The following is an 18,562-nucleotide window of genomic DNA, read 5'->3' as shown; positions in this document are numbered from 1 at the left end:
TCAACCTATTCTCCAAAACACCTGAAGGCAGGAGAAAAAACAATGGATGGAAACTAATCGAGGAGAGAGAAGCAACCTGGAATTAAGGAGAAACTTCCTGACAGTGAAAAACAATTAACCAGTGGAATAGCTTTCCTTCAGAAATTGTGGGTGCTCCAATATTGGAGGTTTTTAAGAAGAGACTGGACAGCCATTTGTCTGAAATAGGATAGGATCTCCTGCCTGAGCAGGGGGTTGGACTAGAAGACCTCCAAGGTCCCTTCCAACCCTGTTATTCTATTATAAATTGATAGGAAGATAGCAAGAGTGTTATGGAATGATGAGACCAGAGACTAAACAACATTCCTGGTCAGCCAGAGACAGTTTATTGCGCAGTTTCAGAATCAGATTTGTATCTGCAATTCTGAACTCAGAAGAGCTCTGATACAACTGCTTTTATACATCTCCAAGGCAAAGGATTTTGTGAGCACAGCAGTTTTCCATATATGGTTAACATACATTTGTTACATTATAATTGACACTTTCTAATTACTAAATTCCTTCGTTATTTTCTAGTTCGTAAGATTATCTTAGCTAAACAACCTTCCTCAGTTCTGTGATTGCTGATGCGTAGATTCATGGCTGTTTTGGATAATAAGTAACTTTTGTTTCATATGGATGTCCTTGCATCCTTGACAGCTAGGCCCCTCAGAAAATATATATTACCAAGAATGGAATTTAGCTGATTTAGTGTAATCTCTAAACAAGCACATTTCTTTCTTATAATAATGCGAGTAAAGAGGGTCCTTCAGTGTTCATATAGCTGACTCTGTACTATTCCTACATCATTCACATTAAGAGCATTTAGACTTACTGTATATACCGCTTTTACAGTGTTTTTACAACCCTCTCCGAGCGCTTTACAGAGTCAGCCTCTTGCCCCCAAACAATCTGGCTCCTCATTTTAGCCACCTCCGAAGGATGGAAGCCTGAGTCCACCTTGAGCCGGTGAGACTCGAACTGCCAAACTGGAAAAATGGCAGAATGGGGTGGTGGGGTAGTGGTATTTCTTTATGAAAGTAGATGGGGCTTTTCCCCAGATTAGAGTCCTGTGAATGAAGAAGGAACACAGAACGTGAGAAGAAGACGAGTTGTCGAAGTCGGACGAAGGACTCAAAAGGACGAGACCCGGAATTAATGAATCGCATATGGCAGGGGTGGGCAACTGTGGCCCTTTTACACACCTGTGGACTTCAACTCCCAGAATTCCTGAGACAGCCAAGCTTGCCTGTCTCAGGAATTCTGGGAGTTGAAGTCCACAGGGTGTAAAAGGGCCACAGTTGCCCACCCCTGGCATATGGTGTGGCTGCAAAATCTTAGCTGCAAAAATCAAGAAGTCGTCACTGCCCAAAATATTGTAAAAAGGTGTAGCGATGGACACAGCATGAAGACCCCTTGGGGAAGGGGTGGGTGGATTTGGAAAAAAACATTCCTGCAACCTAAATCCTAAATTCTCCTCAATCACTAACCCTGTATTTATTTTTAAACGGCATAACTTTTGGAAACGGGATGTTTTGCAGAAAGGTTCTCTTCTAGTTTTCCCAGAAATGCTGCAATCTCGATGAGGCAAGGTTTGCTTCCTCTGTGCACGCGGGTGCACTCACGTTTGTGTGTGGGTGTGTATGCGTGTGGGGTGTGGCTGTGTATAGGGGAGCAGAAGTACAGAAACAGCCACCAATGGGAAGGGAGCCAGAATGGGCTTGCTAGACTTATGAAGTCTTGCGCAGACTGATTAATTAATTCTACTTTATTGTAAAGTAACAATAGAGTGGCATGGTGGCCTAGAGGTGAGGACTCTCAGCTCCTACTCGGAAGGTTGAGAGTTTGATCCTAGGCAGCAAGAGGAGTTTCTCTTTCAGGGCACAAAAAGAAAAACACTGTATTTTTCGGACGATAAGATGTACCCGAGATAAGACGTACCAAGATTTTGAAGAGGAAAACAAGAAAAAAAAAAAGTTTTTGGCCTCCACGCGTCTGGTTTTTGCCCTCCCCGGGCCCCCAGGAGCACTCTGCAGGCCTCCCAAACCTTCTGCGCATCCCGTTTTTACGAAAAATGGGCCCATTTTTGGCCTCCTGAACCCCCCACGCATCCCGTTTTTGCACTCCTCGGCCCCCAGGAGCATTCTGCAGGCCTCCCAAACTCTCTGTGTGCCCTGTTTTCTTGAAAAACAGGCCTATTTTTGGCCTCCCAAACCCACCACGCGTGCCATTTTCGCCCTTCCCAGCCCCCAGGAACAGGCATCCCAAACCATCAGTGCATCCCGTTTTTGCCAAAAACGGGACACGCGAGGCAGGATTTCGGGAGGCCAAAAATGGCCATATTCGATGTATAAGAAGCACCGACATTTCCACCCTCTTTTGGGGGAAGGAGACTGTGTCTTATACTCCGAAAAGTATGGTAACTTCTGCACACTCCACGTAGGCGTCAGGAAGGGCATCCAGCCAGTAAATGTTCAATTGCCCCGACCACACCCTGAAGCAGGGGAGCCATGCTAGCGCAGTGGTTAGAGTGCAGTACTGCAGGCTACTTCTGCGGACTGCCAGCTGCCTGCAGTTTGGCAGTTCAAGTCTCACCGGCTCAAAGTTGACTCAGCCTTCTGTCCTTCTGAGGTGGGTAAAATGAGGACCCAGATTGTCGGGGGCCAGAGGCTGACTCTGTAAACTGCTTAGGGAGGGCTGTAAAAGCACTCCACTGGTTAATTGTTTCTCACTGTCAGGAAGTTTCTCCTTAATTCCAGGTTGCTTCTCTCTCCTCTATTAGTTTCCATCCATTGTTTCTTCTCCTGCCCTCAGGTGCTTTGGAGAATAAGTTGACCCCCCTCTTCTTTGTGGCAACCCCTGAGATATTGGAAGACTGCTATCATGTCTCCCCTAGTCCTTCTTTCCATTAAACTAGACATACCCAGTTCCTGCAACCGTTCTTCATATGTTTTATCCTCCAGTCCCCTAATCATCTTTATTGCTCTTCTCTGCACTCTTTCTAGAGTCTCAATGTTTTTTTTTACATCATGGCAACCAAAAGTGAATGCATTATTCCAAGTGTGGCTTTACCAAGGCTTTATAAAGTGGTATTAACACTTCACATGATCTGGATTCTATCCCCCTGTTGATGCAGCCCAGAACTGTGTTGGCTTTTTCGGCAGCTGCTGCACACGGCTGACTCATATTTAAATGGTTGCCCATTAGGATTCCAAGATCCCCCTCACAGTTACTACTATTTTTTTTTATTTAAATTTTTATTGAAAATTATTTAAAAAATACAAAAGAAAAATATAGCAATATGGATAGAATTGCAGAGAGTAACATAATACATTAAGACAAAATCATCAAAATAGAAGGCATATCCAGGAGAGAGAATTCCCAACTACCATACAATATTCCTATAAATATTTACCCACAATCATATTGAGATTATTATTTTACATACTTCTTAAGATTTCTTTCTTGCAGCCAAGCATACCACCGGTCCCAATTCATATACATCCCTGATTCTTGTCTATCTCATAAGAGACCAGTAAGTTTGTCTGCCTCTGCACAACCCATGATCTTTGTGATTAACATAGCCTCCGATGGTATATTTTTGGATTTCCATTCTTGAGCAAACACGATCCTGGTTGCAATGATGATGTGGAGAGCAAGATACCAATTAAATTTATTTAAATTATCTGGTTTCATGCCTAATAAAAACGTTTCCGGGTTCAATTTTATCCTACACCCTATGATTTCAAAAATCCATTTTTGGATTCTATCCCAATCTTCTCTTGCTCTGGGACAGGTCCACCAAGTATGAAAATAAGTTCCCAGAGCAGCCTTGCATTTCCAACAAACCGGGGAGGTTCTCGGGAACATCTTCGATAATCTAGCCGGAGGGAGGTGCCATCTATACAGCATTTTATATGTATTCTCCTTATAGGGAACTCTGGTTTCTCTTCAGATCGTATAAATCTTTCGCCTTTTACGGTTACTACTATTGAGTCAGGTACCACCTATAAAACAACAGACTGAAATTTAACTGGTACAAATGCAAAGTTTTCTATTCAGAAGAGAAATCAATCAATTGAGGGGGTGGATAAAATCACAGGGGACAAAGGGTCCCCAGCTTTGAGCATCCTTAACCCTCAGGATATCTTCATTTCCACCAAGACAGAGACATGTTGTCATTTTTTCGGCTCACCGTGACGACGCTGGTCTTCCTGAAGGTGTCCTGCAGCCCCGTAGATCTGGCCCTAGAAGGAGCATGGAAGGGATGGAAAGAAACACACACCAAGGACTACCTGGAGGTGAGTTTGTGTGAGCCTTGCAAGGTAGTCCAGGTGGGAAGGCTGCACAGAAAACCTAATTCTACTGTATTGTAAGGTTACATCAAGGGTTCTCAACTTCGGCAGCTTTGAGATAGGTGGACTTCAACTCCCAGAATTCCCCAGTCAGCATGCTTTAAGATGGGTGGACTTCAATTCCCAGAATTCCCCAGTCAGCATGCTTTAAGATGGGTGGACTTCAATTCCCAGAATTCCCCAGTCAGCAGGCTTTAAGATGGGTGGACTTCAGCTCCCAGAGTTCCCCAGTTAGCATGCTTTAAGATGGGTGGATGTCAACTTTTCACACTTATGACCGTTGCAGCATCCTCGTGGACACATGATCAAATTCAGACGCTTGGCAACTGGCTCATATGTATGACGGTTGCCCTGTCCCGGGGTCATGTGGTCCCTTTTTGTGGCCTTCTAGCCAGCAAAGTCAATGGGGAAGCCAGATTCTCCTTAATAACCTCGTTACTAACTTAACAACTGCCTTGATTCACTTAACAACTATGGCCAGAAAGGCTGTAAAATGGGGCAAAACTTAACACTTAACAACTGTCTCGCTTAGCAACAAAAATGACGGGCTCAATTGTGGTCGTAAGTCGAGGACTACCTGTCTCGAGATCTGTTATTGCTCCTTTTATCAGGCTGCTGGATCCTGGTGTCTCCCTGAAACGAAGCTTAAATTAAAATGTTCTTTAAATTTGGGGGTTTTTTTTTTCCTTGGGGCGATCTTGGGCTTGTCTCAGTTTGTGACGGGTCCTTTGTGTCGTTACAGGAGGAAGAAGCTTTTCGTCGGACGGTCTGGGAGAAGAACCTGTGGAGAATTGAACAGCACAATTTGGAAGCCGCTCGCGGCAAACACAGTTTCCAACTGGCCATGAACCACTTGGGTGATCTGGTAAACAGGCCAACTCTGGAAGGGGTGGGGGTTGCATTTCAGTTCAGTGGTGGGTTTCGAATCATTTAACAACCGGTTCTTTGTCCTAATGACCGGCTGGGTGGGCGTGGCCATGATGGGCGTGGCCAGGAGTGTGTGACAAGCAGCACTCGGTCTCCTGCACCCCCCCAGGAGCAAGAATGGGCCACGGGGGGGGGCGGGGGGCGCACTACACCCCCCACACTCAATTTTGGGCCTACTACAGGGGTGAAATCCAGCAGGTTCTGACAGGTTCTGGAGAACTGGTAGCGGAAATTTTGAGTAGTTCAGAGAACCGGTAAATGCTACCTCTGGCTGGCCCCAGAGTGGGTTGGGAATGGAGATTTTGCAATATCCTTCCCTCAGGAGTGGGGAGGGAATGCCACGCCCATCAAGCCACACTCATTAAGCCACACCACACTACGCCCAACAAGCCACGCCCACAGAACCGGTAGTAAAAAAAATTGGATTTCACCCCTGGCCTACTAGGCATCCCTGCACTTATTGGGAGCCAAAACGGGGCGCTTGAGAACTCCTAGAAGGGGCGGGGTGTGGAGGGGCGGGGCCAGCCAGCAATTTAAATAACCGCTTCACCCAAACCAGCCCGAACCGGCTGAATTCCACCACTGGTTCAGTTGCTCAGTTGTGTCTGATCTTTGTGACCCCCATGGACGACAGCACACCAGGTCCCTCTGTCCTCCATTGTCTCCCAAATTTTGCCAAATTCACGTTGGTTGTGTCGATGACTCTATCCAGCCATCTCATCCTCTGCCGTCCCCTTCTCTTTTGCCTTCCGTCTTTCCCAACATCGGGATCTTCTCCAATGAGTCCTCTCTTCACATTGGGTCGCCAAAGTAAAGGTAGTCCTCGCCTTACAACCACAATGGAGCCCCAAATTTCTGTGGCAAAGTGAGACATCTGTTCAATGAGTTTTGCCCTATTTTACAACCTTTTGTGCCACACAGTTGTTAAGTGAATCACCGCAGTTGTCAAGTTAGTAACCCGGTTGTTAAGCGAATCTGGCTTCCCCGTTGACTTTGCTTGTCATCACGTGACCCTGGGACACTGCGACCGTCATAAATATAAGCCAGTTGCCAAGCACCCAAATTTAAATCATGTGACCATGGGCATGCTGCAAGTCGTAAGTGTGAGAAACGATCGTAAGTCACTTTTTGCAGTGCAGTTACAACTTCAAATGGTCACTGAACGAATGGTTGTAAGTCAAGGACTACTTTTAAGTTTTGTAAGATTCTGTTAATGTAACCTGACAATACAGTTAGAGCTAGAACTCATAGTGGCGCTTGCTGACTGGGGGATTCTGGGAGTTGAAATTAACAGATGCTGGCTGGGGAATTCTGGGAGTTGAAGTTAACAGAAGCTGGCTGGGGAATTCTGGGAGTTGAAGTCCAGAAATGCTGGCTGGGGGATTCTGGGAATTGAGATCCACAGATGCTGGCTGGGGAATTCTGGGAGTTGAAATTAACAGATGCTGGCTGGGGAATTCTGGGAGTTGAAGTCCACAGATGCTGGCTGGGGAATTCTGGGAGTTGAAGTCCAGAAATGCTGGCTGGGGAATTCTGGGAGTTGAAGTCCACAGATGCTGGCTGGGGAATTCTGGGAGTTGAAGTCCAGAAATGCTGGCTGGGGAATTCTGGGAGTTGAAGTCCACCTACCTTAAAGTTGCCAAGAATGAGAAACGGTGCTCTAGAGGGCTACAGACGTTGGCCTCCCTTCGATGACAACCTTACAAGTAGCTCCAATTTCCATCTGCACCTTCTCTGCCTCGGTTTCTCCTGCGGCTTGCTCTGCTGTCCTGCTGAAAAGTTTAAGGCTCACAAGCGGGAGACGAAATTCCTGATTTCTTCTCCAGACAGATGAGGAGTTTAACCAGATGCTGAACCGTTTCCAGCCCAATCAAGCCGAGCAGTACGAAGAGGGTGACGCTTACTTCCAAGAATCAGCCACGGAGGAGACACCCAAGCAGGTGGACTGGCGTACGCAGGGTTACGTTACTCCTGTAAAAAATCAGGTGAGTCCTGGAGATTTTGCAGTCCAGCTAGAATTTTTCTTTTTTCCACATTTACCTGCATACCTAAAATATCCTCCTCTTCCTCCTCCTCCTCCTCCTCCTCCTGCAATGATATGGGACCAAGAAAACCAGCTTCTCTTCCTTCTTCTCCTTCTCTCCTCCTCCTCCCTCTTCTCTTCACCTTCACCTTCCTTTTTCTTTCTTCCTCTCTCTTCACTTTCTTCCTATCTTTCTCCTTCTTCCTATCTTCTCCTTCTTGATGTCCTCCTTCTCTTTCTTCTCCTCTTTCTCCGATCCTTCTCTTCCTTCTTCACCTTCTCCTTCTCTCCTCCTTCTCCCTCTTCTCTTCACCTTCACCTTCCTTTTTCTTTCTTCCTCTCTCTTCTCCTTCTTCCTATCTTCTCCTTCTTGATGTCCTCCTTCTCTTTCTTCTCCTCTTTCTCCGATCCTTCTCTTCCTTCTTCACCTTCTCCTTCTCTCCTCCTTCTCCCTCTTCTCTTCACCTTCACCTTCCTTTTTCTTTCTTCCTCTCTCTTCTCCTTTTTCCTATCTTCTCCTTCTTCCTATCTTCTCCTTCTTGATGTCCTCCTTCTCTTTCTTCTCCTCTTTCTCCGATCCTTCTCTTCCTTCTTCTCCTTCTCCTTCTCTCCTCCTTCTCCCTCTTCTCTTCACCTTCACCTTCCTTTTTCTTTCTTCCTCTCTCTTCACTTTCTTCCTATCTTCTCCTTCTTCCTATCTTCTTCTTCTTGATGTCCTCCTTCTCTTTCTTCTCCTCTTTCTCTGATCCTCCTCTTCCTTCTTCTCCTTCTCCTTCTCTCCTCCTTATCCCCTCCTTTTTCTCTTCATCTTCCTTTTTTTTTTATTAAAAAGTTTTAACAAGTATTACAGCAATTTTTCCCATCCCTCCTCCCCCCTTTCCCTCCAATCCCCCTCCCCACCCTGGACTTCCCAGAGCAAATACAGGGTGTAACATTTAACAAACATAAACTAAAATATGCTAATTTTCTGTAGTTCCCAAACTCCCTCTTGCTCTTTAACTCCCCTTTCAACTAACAAAACATAATTCAAAAAGAAAATATTGGTTTCATTCATAAGCTATTTGGAACTTTTTAGTCCGATATTTGTTTTGAATATAGTCAATCCATCTTCTCCATTCCGATATATATCTTTCGTTTGAATGGTCCTTCAAATATGCTGAGATTTTAGCCATCTCTGCCAAGTTTACTACTTTTAGCGTCCATTCTTCAATAGTAGGCAAGTCTTCCTTCTTCCAGTACTGCGCCACCAAGAGTTTGGCTGCTGTTATTAAATTTAAAATCAACTTAGTCTCTATAACAGTACAATCTGTAATTATACCTAACAAAAAGAACTGTGGAGTAAATTTTATCTTCTTTTTGAGAATATTTTGGATAATCCACCATATTTTTATCCAAAATGCCTTAATTTTTTTACACGTCCACCATATATGATAATACGTGGCATCATCACATTCGCATCTCCAACACTTAGGTTGCAAACTTGGATACATACAGGCTAGCTTTTGGGGATCATCTTCATCTTCCTTTTTGTTTCTTCTTCTCTTCACTTTCTTCCTGTCTTCTCCTTCTTCTTGTCCTCTTTCTTCTCCTTACCTATCTCTTCCTCCTCTTTCTTTTTCTCCTCCCACTCCTTCTGCTAACCTCCTTCTCCTTGTCCCCCTCCTCCTCCTCCATTTCTCCTCCTCCTTCCTCTTTACCACACCTTCCCCTTTCCCTTCTTCTTCCCCTTCTCTTCTTCTTCTCCTCCTCCTCCCTCTTTACCACACCTTCCCCTTTCCCCCTTCTCTTCCCCTCCTTCTCCTTCTCCATTTCTCCTCCTCTTCCATTTCTCCTCCTCCTTCCTCTTTACCACACCTTCCCCTTTCCCTTCTTCTTCCCCTTCTCTTCTCCTCCTTCTCCTCCTCCATTTCTCCTCCTCCTCCATTTCTTCCCCTTCCCCTTCTCTCCTTCTCCAATTCTCCTCCCTCTCCTTCTGCTGACCTCCTCCTCCTTGTCCCCCTCCTCCTCCTCCTCCATTTCTCCTCCTCCTTCCTTCCCCTTCCCCTTCTTCTCTCTTCCTCCTTCTCCATTTCTCCTCCTCCTCCTCCTCCATTTCTCTTCCTCTCTACCACTCCTTCCCCTCCTCCTCCTCCTCCTCTTCTCTTCCTCCTCCTCCTCCTCCCCCTTCCCCTTCTACCTTCTCTTCATTTTCCTTCTCCTTTTCTTTCTCTATCTCCATCTCTCTCTTCCTCCTGCTCCTCCTCTTCCTCAATTCAATATGGAACCCAGCCAGCCAGCTTCGGCCTCCTGGTCCTCCTTGGAGCTCCTCCAAGCCTCTTGCTTTTCTCCACAGGGACATTGTGGCTCCTGCTGGGCCTTCAGTGCCACGGGGGCTCTGGAAGGGCTGCTCTTCAAGAAGACCGGCAAGCTGGTGTCCCTGAGCGAGCAGAACCTCATGGATTGCTCCTGGAAGCTGGGCAACAAGGGCTGTCATGGGGGCTACATCAGCCACGCCTTTGAGTACGTTCGGCAAAACGGAGGCATCAATTCGGAGCAGGATTATCCTTACCAGGAGAAGGTGAGAGAGGGAAACGAGGCGGATGCGGGCAAGGCATAAAATATGGATGGAAGAGACTATTTGTTGCTCAGAGTTGAACTGTGGGGTCCTGGGTGCTCTCTGAGCTTGGTGCTTTTCTTGCAGACATCTCATTACATACTAGGTAACATCATCAGTGCTAGAAGGGAGAAGCCCACTCCTTTCCAGCACTGATGATGTTACCTAGTTGGGTCATGAAATGTCTGTAAGGAAAGAACCAAGTTTTGAGACTACCAAGCACGGCCCAAGATTGTACAGCCCTTGCATTTTGGAGCTCTCTGTTTGTGGTTATTATTCCTCTATTTACTGGCCATTTTTGCCGATGATCTTTTTTGCTAAGAGATCATACTTTACAGGATCTCCTCCCCTTGCAACAGTTCATTTCGTGACCATTCAAAGTTACAACGGCACTGAAAAAAGTGACTTAGGACCGTTGGTTCACATTTACGACCATTGCGCCAACCCCATGGTCATGTGATCAAAATTCAGACACTTGGCAACTGACTCATACTTATGACGGTTGCAGTGTGATCCCCTTTTGTAACTTTCTGACGAGCAAAGTCAATGGGGAAGCCAGATTCACTTAACAAACATGTTACCAACTTAACAACTGCAGCGATTCACTTAACAAATGTGGCCTGAATGGGGCAAAATTGACTTAACAAATGTCCCACTTAGCAACAGAAATTTGGAGTCGTAGGTCGAGGACTACTTGTATTTTATTATCCCTCCGTGATTACTTTCCATCTGTTGCTTCTTGTCCGGCCTTCTGGTGTTTCAGAGAAAAGTAGGCTAGAGAATTCTGGGAGTTGAAGTCCACATATCTTAAAGTTGACTTAGACTTAGAATAACTTTATTGTCACTGTGAATGTACACTCATCGGCATACATTACAATGAAATTTCATTGCATACAGCTCTCAAAGGGTCACCACCAGTGGTGGGTTGCTACCGGTTCTCCCCGGTTCTTGCGAACCAGTAGAGGAAATTTTGAGTAGTTCGGAGAACCGGTAAATACCACTTCTGCCTGGCCCTGCCCCCAATCTATTCGCTGCCTCCCGAGTCCCAGCTGATTGGCTAGAAAGGAACAATCAGGGCTCACTTGACAAAGAAGAGAGAGAGAGAGAAAAAAGAAGACACTGTCGCTTTAAATTGAGAAGCCAAGAAGCCTCCCAACTGATCGGCTAGAACCGATCTGCTCCTTGTAAACCGCTCAGTGGTGGTAGATTGGCATGTTTACTGGATCCGTGTCCCTCCTGGTTGGTGCTGGCCTCTCGGGAGGTTACACAAGGCTGGCTCCAGGGGATTATAAATGCTTCCTTGAGTGAGGGTGTCTTCCCTGCCGCCTTGAAAGAGGCGGTGGTGAGGCCTCTCCTCAAGAAACCTTCCCTGGACCCGGCAGCGTTGGCAAATTATCGTCCAGTCTCCAACCTTCGCTTCGTTGCGAAGGTTGTTGAGAGTGTGGTAGCGCGACAGCTCCCCCAGTACCTGGATGAATCGTCGTATCTGGATCCATTCCAGTCGGGCTTCAGGCCTGGGTACAGCACGGAAACGGCATTGGTCGCATTGGTTGATGATCTCTAGAGGGCTCGGGACAGGGGCTGTTCCTCTGTCCTGGTCCTATTAGACCTCTCAGCGGCTTTTGATACCATCGACCATGGTATCATGCTGCACCGGCTAGAGGAGTTAGGGGTGGGGGGCACCGTTCTACGGTGGTTCTCCTCCTTTCTCTCTGACCGGTCACAGTCTGTGTTGACAGGGGGGCAGAGGTCGACCCCGAGGCCCCTTGTATGTGGGGTGCCACAAGGGTTGGTCCTCTCGCCCCTTCTGTTCAACATTTATGTGAAGCCGCTGGGTGAGATCATCCATGGTTTCGGGGTGAAGTACCACCAGTACGCTGATGATACTCAGCTGTACATCTCCACCCCGGACCACCCCAATGACGCCCTTGAAGTGATGTCCCGGTGCCTGGAGGCCGTGCGGATCTGGATGGGGAGAAACAGACTCAGGCTCAACCCATCCAAGACCGAGTGGCTGTGGTTTCCGACATCCCGATATAGTCAGTTGGTGCCATCGCTGACTATTGGGGGCGAGTCACTGGCCCCCACGGAGAGGGTTCGCAACTTGGGTGTCCTCCTGGACTCACGGCTGTCTTTAGAAGAGCACATGACGGCCGTGGCCAGGGGGACTTTTTATCAGGTCCGCCTGATTCGCCAGTTGCGTCCCTTTCTGGATCGGGACTCATTAAATACGGTCACTCATGCTCTCGTTACTTCCCGCTTGGACTACTGCAATGCTCTCTACATGGGGCTCCCCTTGAGGAGCACCCGGAGGCTCCAGCTGGTCCAGAATGCGGCCGCGCGGGTGGTTATGGGAGCAACATGGCGCTCCCATGTGACCCCCCCTCCTGCGCGAGCTGCACTGGCTCCCGGTGGTCTTCCGGGTGCGCTTCAAGGTTTTGGTTACCACCTTTAGAGCGCTCCATGGCATCGGACCGGGGTATCTACGAGACCGCCTTCTGCTACCAATAGCCTCTCACCGACCAGTACGCTCCCATAGAGAGGGGCTCCTCAGGGTGCCGTCGGCCAAACAGTGTCGACTGGCGGCCCCCAGGGGGAGAGCCTTCTCTGTGGGGGCACCTACCATCTGGAACGAGCTCCCCCCAGAGATACGGAAGATCCCGGACCTGCGCACGTTTCGTCGTGCTCTCAAAACTTTTCTATTTCAGCAAGCTGGCCTGGCCTAACTCCCATCTTTTAAATTTTTTAAATTTTTTAATTTGTGATTTTATAAATTGGGTGTTTTAATCTGTGTTTCGGCCGAAATATTTAATAATTTTAAGGAACTTTTTTAATATTTGGATTATCTGTATTTTATCTTGGCTGTTCACCGCCCTGAGTCCTTCGGGAGTAGGGCGGTATAGAAATTTGATTAATAAATAAATAATAAATAAATAAATTGAGGCCAAGCTGCCTGAAAGCGGTTTCCGATGCTCTTGGTGGTGGTAGAGCGGCAAAAAACTGTTTAAACTCTTGCTACGGCGCTTCAAAGGACTGCCCTGCAGCTGATCAGTGGTAAAAGGCAGTGTGATGGTAGACCAGTGCGCTCCAAAAACAGATGGGTAGATTGGAATGCTCAAAAAACAAATGGGTAGACCGGTACGGCTCTGCAAGCAGTTAAAAGCCTGGTAGACCAGTACTTCTGTTAAATCGTAAAGAATTGTTTGGTCAAAAAACTCACAGTGACTCTGAGATAATCGAACAGACAATGGCTGAAAGCCAGATCTGCTAGAGATGTTTCTCTCCGACCGACTGAGTCAAAACTGGGCCTGAGAGGAAGGAACAAGGGGCGTGGTCAAAAAACTATGACTCCCCTTGACGTGAGTGACATTGAGTTGACCACGCCTACCCAGTCACATGACCATCAAGCCACGCCCACTGTCACATGACCATCAAGCCACGCCCACAAAATAAGCCATGCCCACTGAACCAGTAGTAAAAAATTTTAGAACCCACCCCTGGTCACCACCTCCAATATACACTCCATAAACATGATAAAATAAATAAATACATACAAAATTATGCATATATACCCACATATATGGTACAGAGAAACAACGCAGTCTAGTTGTTGAGGTTGAGAGACACTGCTCAGGAGAGGACGTTGTGGGTACTTCATCACTGGAGGTTTTTAAGAAGAGTTTGGAGAGCCATTTGTCCAAGAATGGTATATGAGTCTTCTGTCTGAGCAGGGGGTTGGACTAGAAGACCTCCAAGGTCCCTTCCAGTCCTTACGATTCTGTGTTCTATTTATTTATTTATTGGTTCAATTTATATGCCGCCCTTATCCGGAGACTCAGGGCGGCTTACAATGCATTAAGCAATAGCCTTCATACTTTTGTATATTCCTGCTTAGTAGGGCTTTTTGGCCCCCCCTGAGCGGTGTTCTTTTTTATACAAAGTCAGCTTATTGCCCCCACAATCCGTGTCCTCATTTTACCTACCTCAAAAGGATGGAAGGCTGAGTCAACCTTGAGCCTGGTGAGATTCGAACTCGCAGTAATTGCAGGCAGCTGGCAGCTAAGTGCTACTTTAACAGCACTTTAGTCCGCTGCACCACCAAGGTTCTAGTTGTCGGTCTGAAAAGGGGGCTGCTAAATTTTCCCTGCATCTTCTTATCCCATCTCTGCAGGACGAGTTCAACTGTCACTACAACCCGGAAACTCGGGTGGGCAACTGCACGTCCTTAGTGATGATTCCGCCAGAGAACGAGACGGCTCTGGAGCAAGCGGTAGCCACGATGGGACCAATATCCTTGGCTGTGGACGCTCACAGTTTCCAGTTCCATTTCTATAAGTCGGGTAAGGAGAACTGAGGTAATTGGGAATCTGTAGAGCAGGGGTGTCAAACTGAAGGCCAACGGGCCGGATTTGGGCTGCGATGTGATCGTATCCGTCCCATGTGGCCGTCCTGGTCTACCCAATGCGAAGAGGAAACATGCCAACAGTTTGGGGCGTGGTGTCAAGCTGGCCACGCCCACCCACTCGGCCACACCCACCCAGTCAGCCATACCTGCCCAGTTGACCACACCTGCCCCCGCCCCCCTGAGGTCAACCACAGCCCTAATGCAGCCCTCAATGAAATTGAAATTTGACACCCTTGCTGGGGAGTGTGTGATTGCTGTAAGATAGATTTCGGGGCTAAATAAGGGCAGTCCTCATTTAGTGACTGCCCCAGACAGTTCACAGTTACGACGCTCATGAAAAAGTCACTTTGTGAGCCATCGTTGTCTTGAAGGGCTTTATAGCTCCGTAAAGCAAAAGAAAGTCGGATCGGGAGCACAGGATGCTTTCATTGAGCGACTGCTCCGCTTAATGACCAAGTCACTGGTGCCAGTTTTGCTGGCTGAACAAGGACGACCTCTATTGGGCTTGGGTAAAATCTTCAGTTCTAGAAGGGAGCGAGGTTTGCTCCCTGCTTATATTTACATACCGCTAGTTGTTTTCTTGCAGACATTTTATGACCCAATTAGGTAACATCATCAGTGCTACAAGGGAGTGGGGTTTGCTCTCTGTTTATATACTAGTGGCAAAACAGATTCAGACAAACAATCAAATGGTAAACAACAGCCTAATCAAGGAACCGTTGAGAACACTCCCACCAACAAGGACAGGACAAAGCACTTGCATATTAACACTCCCTTCCAACACTGATGATGTTACCTAGTTGGCTCATGAAACGTCTGCAAGAAAACCATTATTTATTTATTTTATTCATTTTATTAAGCTCAGAGAGCACCAAGAGTCTCACATCTGTCAGTCAGTCTGTCTATCTTTCTTCTTTTTTTTTTTAAAAAAAGTTTTTTATTTTAAACACATTAAAAACACATTAAAAATCAAACATGCATACAACAAAAAATAACACAAAAAAGAAAAATATCACTTTTCTTTTCAGCTATACCCAGCGGTCTGCTCTTTCTATACATCAATATTTACAAATATTTAAGTATAAACTTATTTGACGTTCATTTTCTACTTTATATCATTTCTTCTTTACTAACAAAAGATCATACACATTTTCCCCCTTCTTTCTTCATTCATTTAACTTATTTCCTTATGTTTCAACCATTCATACCATCTACTCCAAACCTTACAATACTTTGATTCTTCTTTTCCCCTTCATTTCTTTAGTTAATTTATCTAATTCTGCACATTCTAGAATTTTTTTAATTAAATCCTCTTCCGTTGGTAGTGTTTCCTTCTTCCAATATTGTGCGTATACAATACGTGCTGCAGTCAATATATGCAATATAAGGTAGTGTATTTCTTTAGTCTGTCTATCTTTCTATCTGTCTGCCTGCCTGCATGCCTGCCTGCCTGCCTGTCTATCTGTCTGTCTATCATCTATCTCCATCCATCCATCCATCCATCCATCATCTGTCTGTCATCTATCTACCTATCCATCTATTTTTTTTTTTAATTTGATTTATATGCAGCCCTTCTCCGGAGACTCAGGGCGGCTTACAATGCGTTAAGCAATAGCCTTCATACTTTTGTATATTTTTACAAAGTCAGCTTATTGCCCCCACAAACTGGGTCCTCATTTCACCTACCTTAGAAAGGATGGAAGGCTGAGTCAACCTTGAGCCTGCTGAGAATTGAACTCGCAGTAATTGCAGGCAGCTGGATGTTAAATGCTGCCTTAGTAGGAGGCATTAGCCTCCTACACCACTCAGGCTTCATTCTATCCATTCATATCTATCCATTCATATCTATCTATCTATCTATCTATCTATCTATCTATCTATCTATCTATCCATCTATCCATCCATCCATCCAATTCTATCTATCTGTCCATCCATCCATCCATCCATCCATCCAATTCTGTCTGCCTGCCTGCCTGCCTGCCTGCCTACCTACCTACCTACCTATCTCCATCCATCCATCCATCCATCCATCCATCCATCCATCCATCCATCTGTCTGTCATTTATCTACCTATCTATCTAGCCATTCATCTATTATCTGTCTGTCTGTCTGTCTATCTATCCCCATCCATCCATCCATCCATCCATCCATCCATCCATCCAAGTGTCTGTCTGTCTGTCTGTCTATCTATCCCCATCCATCCATCCATCCATCCAAGTGTCTGTCTGTCTGTCTGTCTGTCTGTCTGTCTGTCTAATCTATCTAATCAAAGAATCACCAAGAACACTCCCACCAACGCTGACAGGGCAAAGCACTTCTATACTGTTAATAAACAGAGAGCAAAACCCACTCCCTTCTAGCACTGATGATGTTACCTAGCTGGGTCATGAAATGTGCAAGAAAACCACCAAGGTCAGAGAGCACCAAAGACCCCTCAATGATAAAGTCAAATTATTAAAACAAGGCTAGCCTGCTGAAGATCAGCCCATGTTTCTTTTGCTGAACACAGACAGTGAATTATGTCTTCAAAAGACTGCCTACTAATGGTTTCTGAGAGTCCTCTCTCTCTCTCTTTCTCTCTCTCTCTCTCTCTCTCTCCTCTGTTCTTTTCTGCCCAGGTATCTTTGCAAGCAGTTGGTGCACCCATCACGTCAACCACGCCATGCTGGCTGTGGGCTACGGCGCTGAGCAGGAGGATAACAAGACCACAAATTATTGGATCCTAAAGAACAGGTGATTTAAGAGGATACGGCACAGGATGAAGAGGAAGGGCATCGAAAATCAATTCCTGGGTCAAAGTTAAATCTCATTTATCTTATCATCTGGTTTAGATAAGAAAGAATGAGGGGCTATTTGTTAGATCAGGGTTTCTCAGCCTTGGGAAGATTGGCTCAGCTGGCTTTTTATGCCTAAGAACTCCCCGTCTCCTGGTGATTGGCCCAGAGTCTGACATCTGGCTTTCATGCCTAAAGTGGGACTAGAACTCACCATCTCCTGGTGATTGGACCAAAGTCACCCACTTGGCTTTCATACCTAAGCCAGGACTAGAACTCACTGTCTCCTGATGATTGGCCCAAGATCACTAGCTGTTTTATACCTAAGGCCACACTAGAACTCAGTGTCTCCTGGTGATTGGCCCAAGATCACCCAGCCAGCTTTCATGCCTAAGGTAGGACTAGAACTCCCAATCTCTTACTTTCTAGCCTGGGGCCTTAAGTTGATCAAACTCCCTCTCTTATATGTGAATTACATCCATTGCACAATTTTTATTTCGTGCAGATATTTTTTTTTTAAAAAAAAGCAGTTCAACCTCAGCACCAAGGAGATTCCGGGGCAGCTGTAGAAGGGATACAGTAGAACCTCTTGATCGGTTCAAGAGTGTTGGAATTCATTGTTGGAATGTATTTTTATGCAACTGCGGTAGTATTCAGCCAGTAGATGGCAGTATTTACAAGTTTGGCTCTATGGTATAAACTGTATGCTCTTTTGTTCTAAGTAGAGTTTCCTGTGTCCTGTTATAGTTATATAGTTGAGCAGTAAAGCACATGGTGATTGTACTCTTTGTTCTGGTGGTGCTTTATATAAACAGAATTTCTCACAAAGAGCCATAGCTTTTGCCGTGCACCATCAACTATCCACCTATTAATCTCCCTTTCTCCTCTTTCCCAGCTGGACCGAGAAGTGGGGCGAGCAGGGCTACATGCGATTGGTGAAAGGATATGATAACCATTGTGGTGTAGCCAATCAAGCTTGTTATCCAATTATGTAATGGATCCAGCATTGGTTCACCCCAAATCTTCTCCGCTTCGGAGTTTCAACCTTTCCAACTGAGCTCTCCTTTTGCCGGCATCGTCGCTCCAGATTGGGTTAAAAGTTTATTTCTTCCTGGTTTCCGATCCTAGTTTCTCTACGGTGTGAAGAGTGCTCGGCTGTTGTTAACAGCTTCCTGGATCTTATGATGAGTGGTCTGCAGTACGCAAGTTTTAATAAATGTTCTCTTGAGCTTATCCAGTGCCTAATGGTGTGATTCCTACATCTTTCCTTTATTCCCCCCCCCCCATCTCTCTCCCTCTCCCTCCCTCCCCCCCCCTCTTTCTTTCTCTCTTTTTTTTACATAAGTGTGAGTACCAATAGAAGAGAATATTTGTAGCTCAGGGTTGAACTGTGTGGTCCTTGGTGCTCGTTCAACTTGGTGGTTTTCTTCCAGACGTTTCGTGACCCAGCTAGGCAACATCATCAGT

The 18,562-nt window shown here is 46.0% G+C and overlaps 1 protein-coding gene across 2 annotated transcripts in view; it reads left to right on the top strand.

The window, feature by feature from the left end:
* Positions 1–18,328, top strand: part of DPP9 (dipeptidyl peptidase 9) — an 80,898-nt gene extending 62,570 nt beyond the window's left edge. Inside the window, exons 21-27 of one of the 2 annotated variants that reach the window (XM_087895230.1) lie at positions 4,189–4,319; positions 5,116–5,238; positions 7,127–7,285; positions 9,656–9,880; positions 14,088–14,256; positions 16,940–17,054; positions 17,991–18,328. In XM_087895230.1, coding sequence (XP_087751356.1) covers positions 4,189–4,319; positions 5,116–5,238; positions 7,127–7,285; positions 9,656–9,880; positions 14,088–14,256; positions 16,940–17,054; positions 17,991–18,090 — 1,022 coding nt within the window. In that variant the 3' untranslated portion in view covers positions 18,091–18,328. Of the gene's footprint in view, positions 1–4,182; positions 4,320–5,115; positions 5,239–7,126; positions 7,286–9,655; positions 9,881–14,087; positions 14,257–16,939; positions 17,055–17,990 lie in introns of both variants that reach the window. The other variant, XM_087895201.1, reaches the window with a different exon arrangement.
* Positions 18,329–18,562: the final 234 nt, after the last annotated feature.

This window comes from Pantherophis guttatus, chromosome 1 (genome assembly GCF_059756535.1).
Source record: "Pantherophis guttatus breed Tessera chromosome 1, ASM5975653v1, whole genome shotgun sequence".
In the NCBI taxonomy this organism is placed as follows: Eukaryota; Metazoa; Chordata; class Lepidosauria; order Squamata; family Colubridae; genus Pantherophis; species Pantherophis guttatus.
The sequence above is the reverse complement of the archived record's forward strand: the minus strand, read 5'-3'. Positions and strand labels throughout refer to the sequence as shown.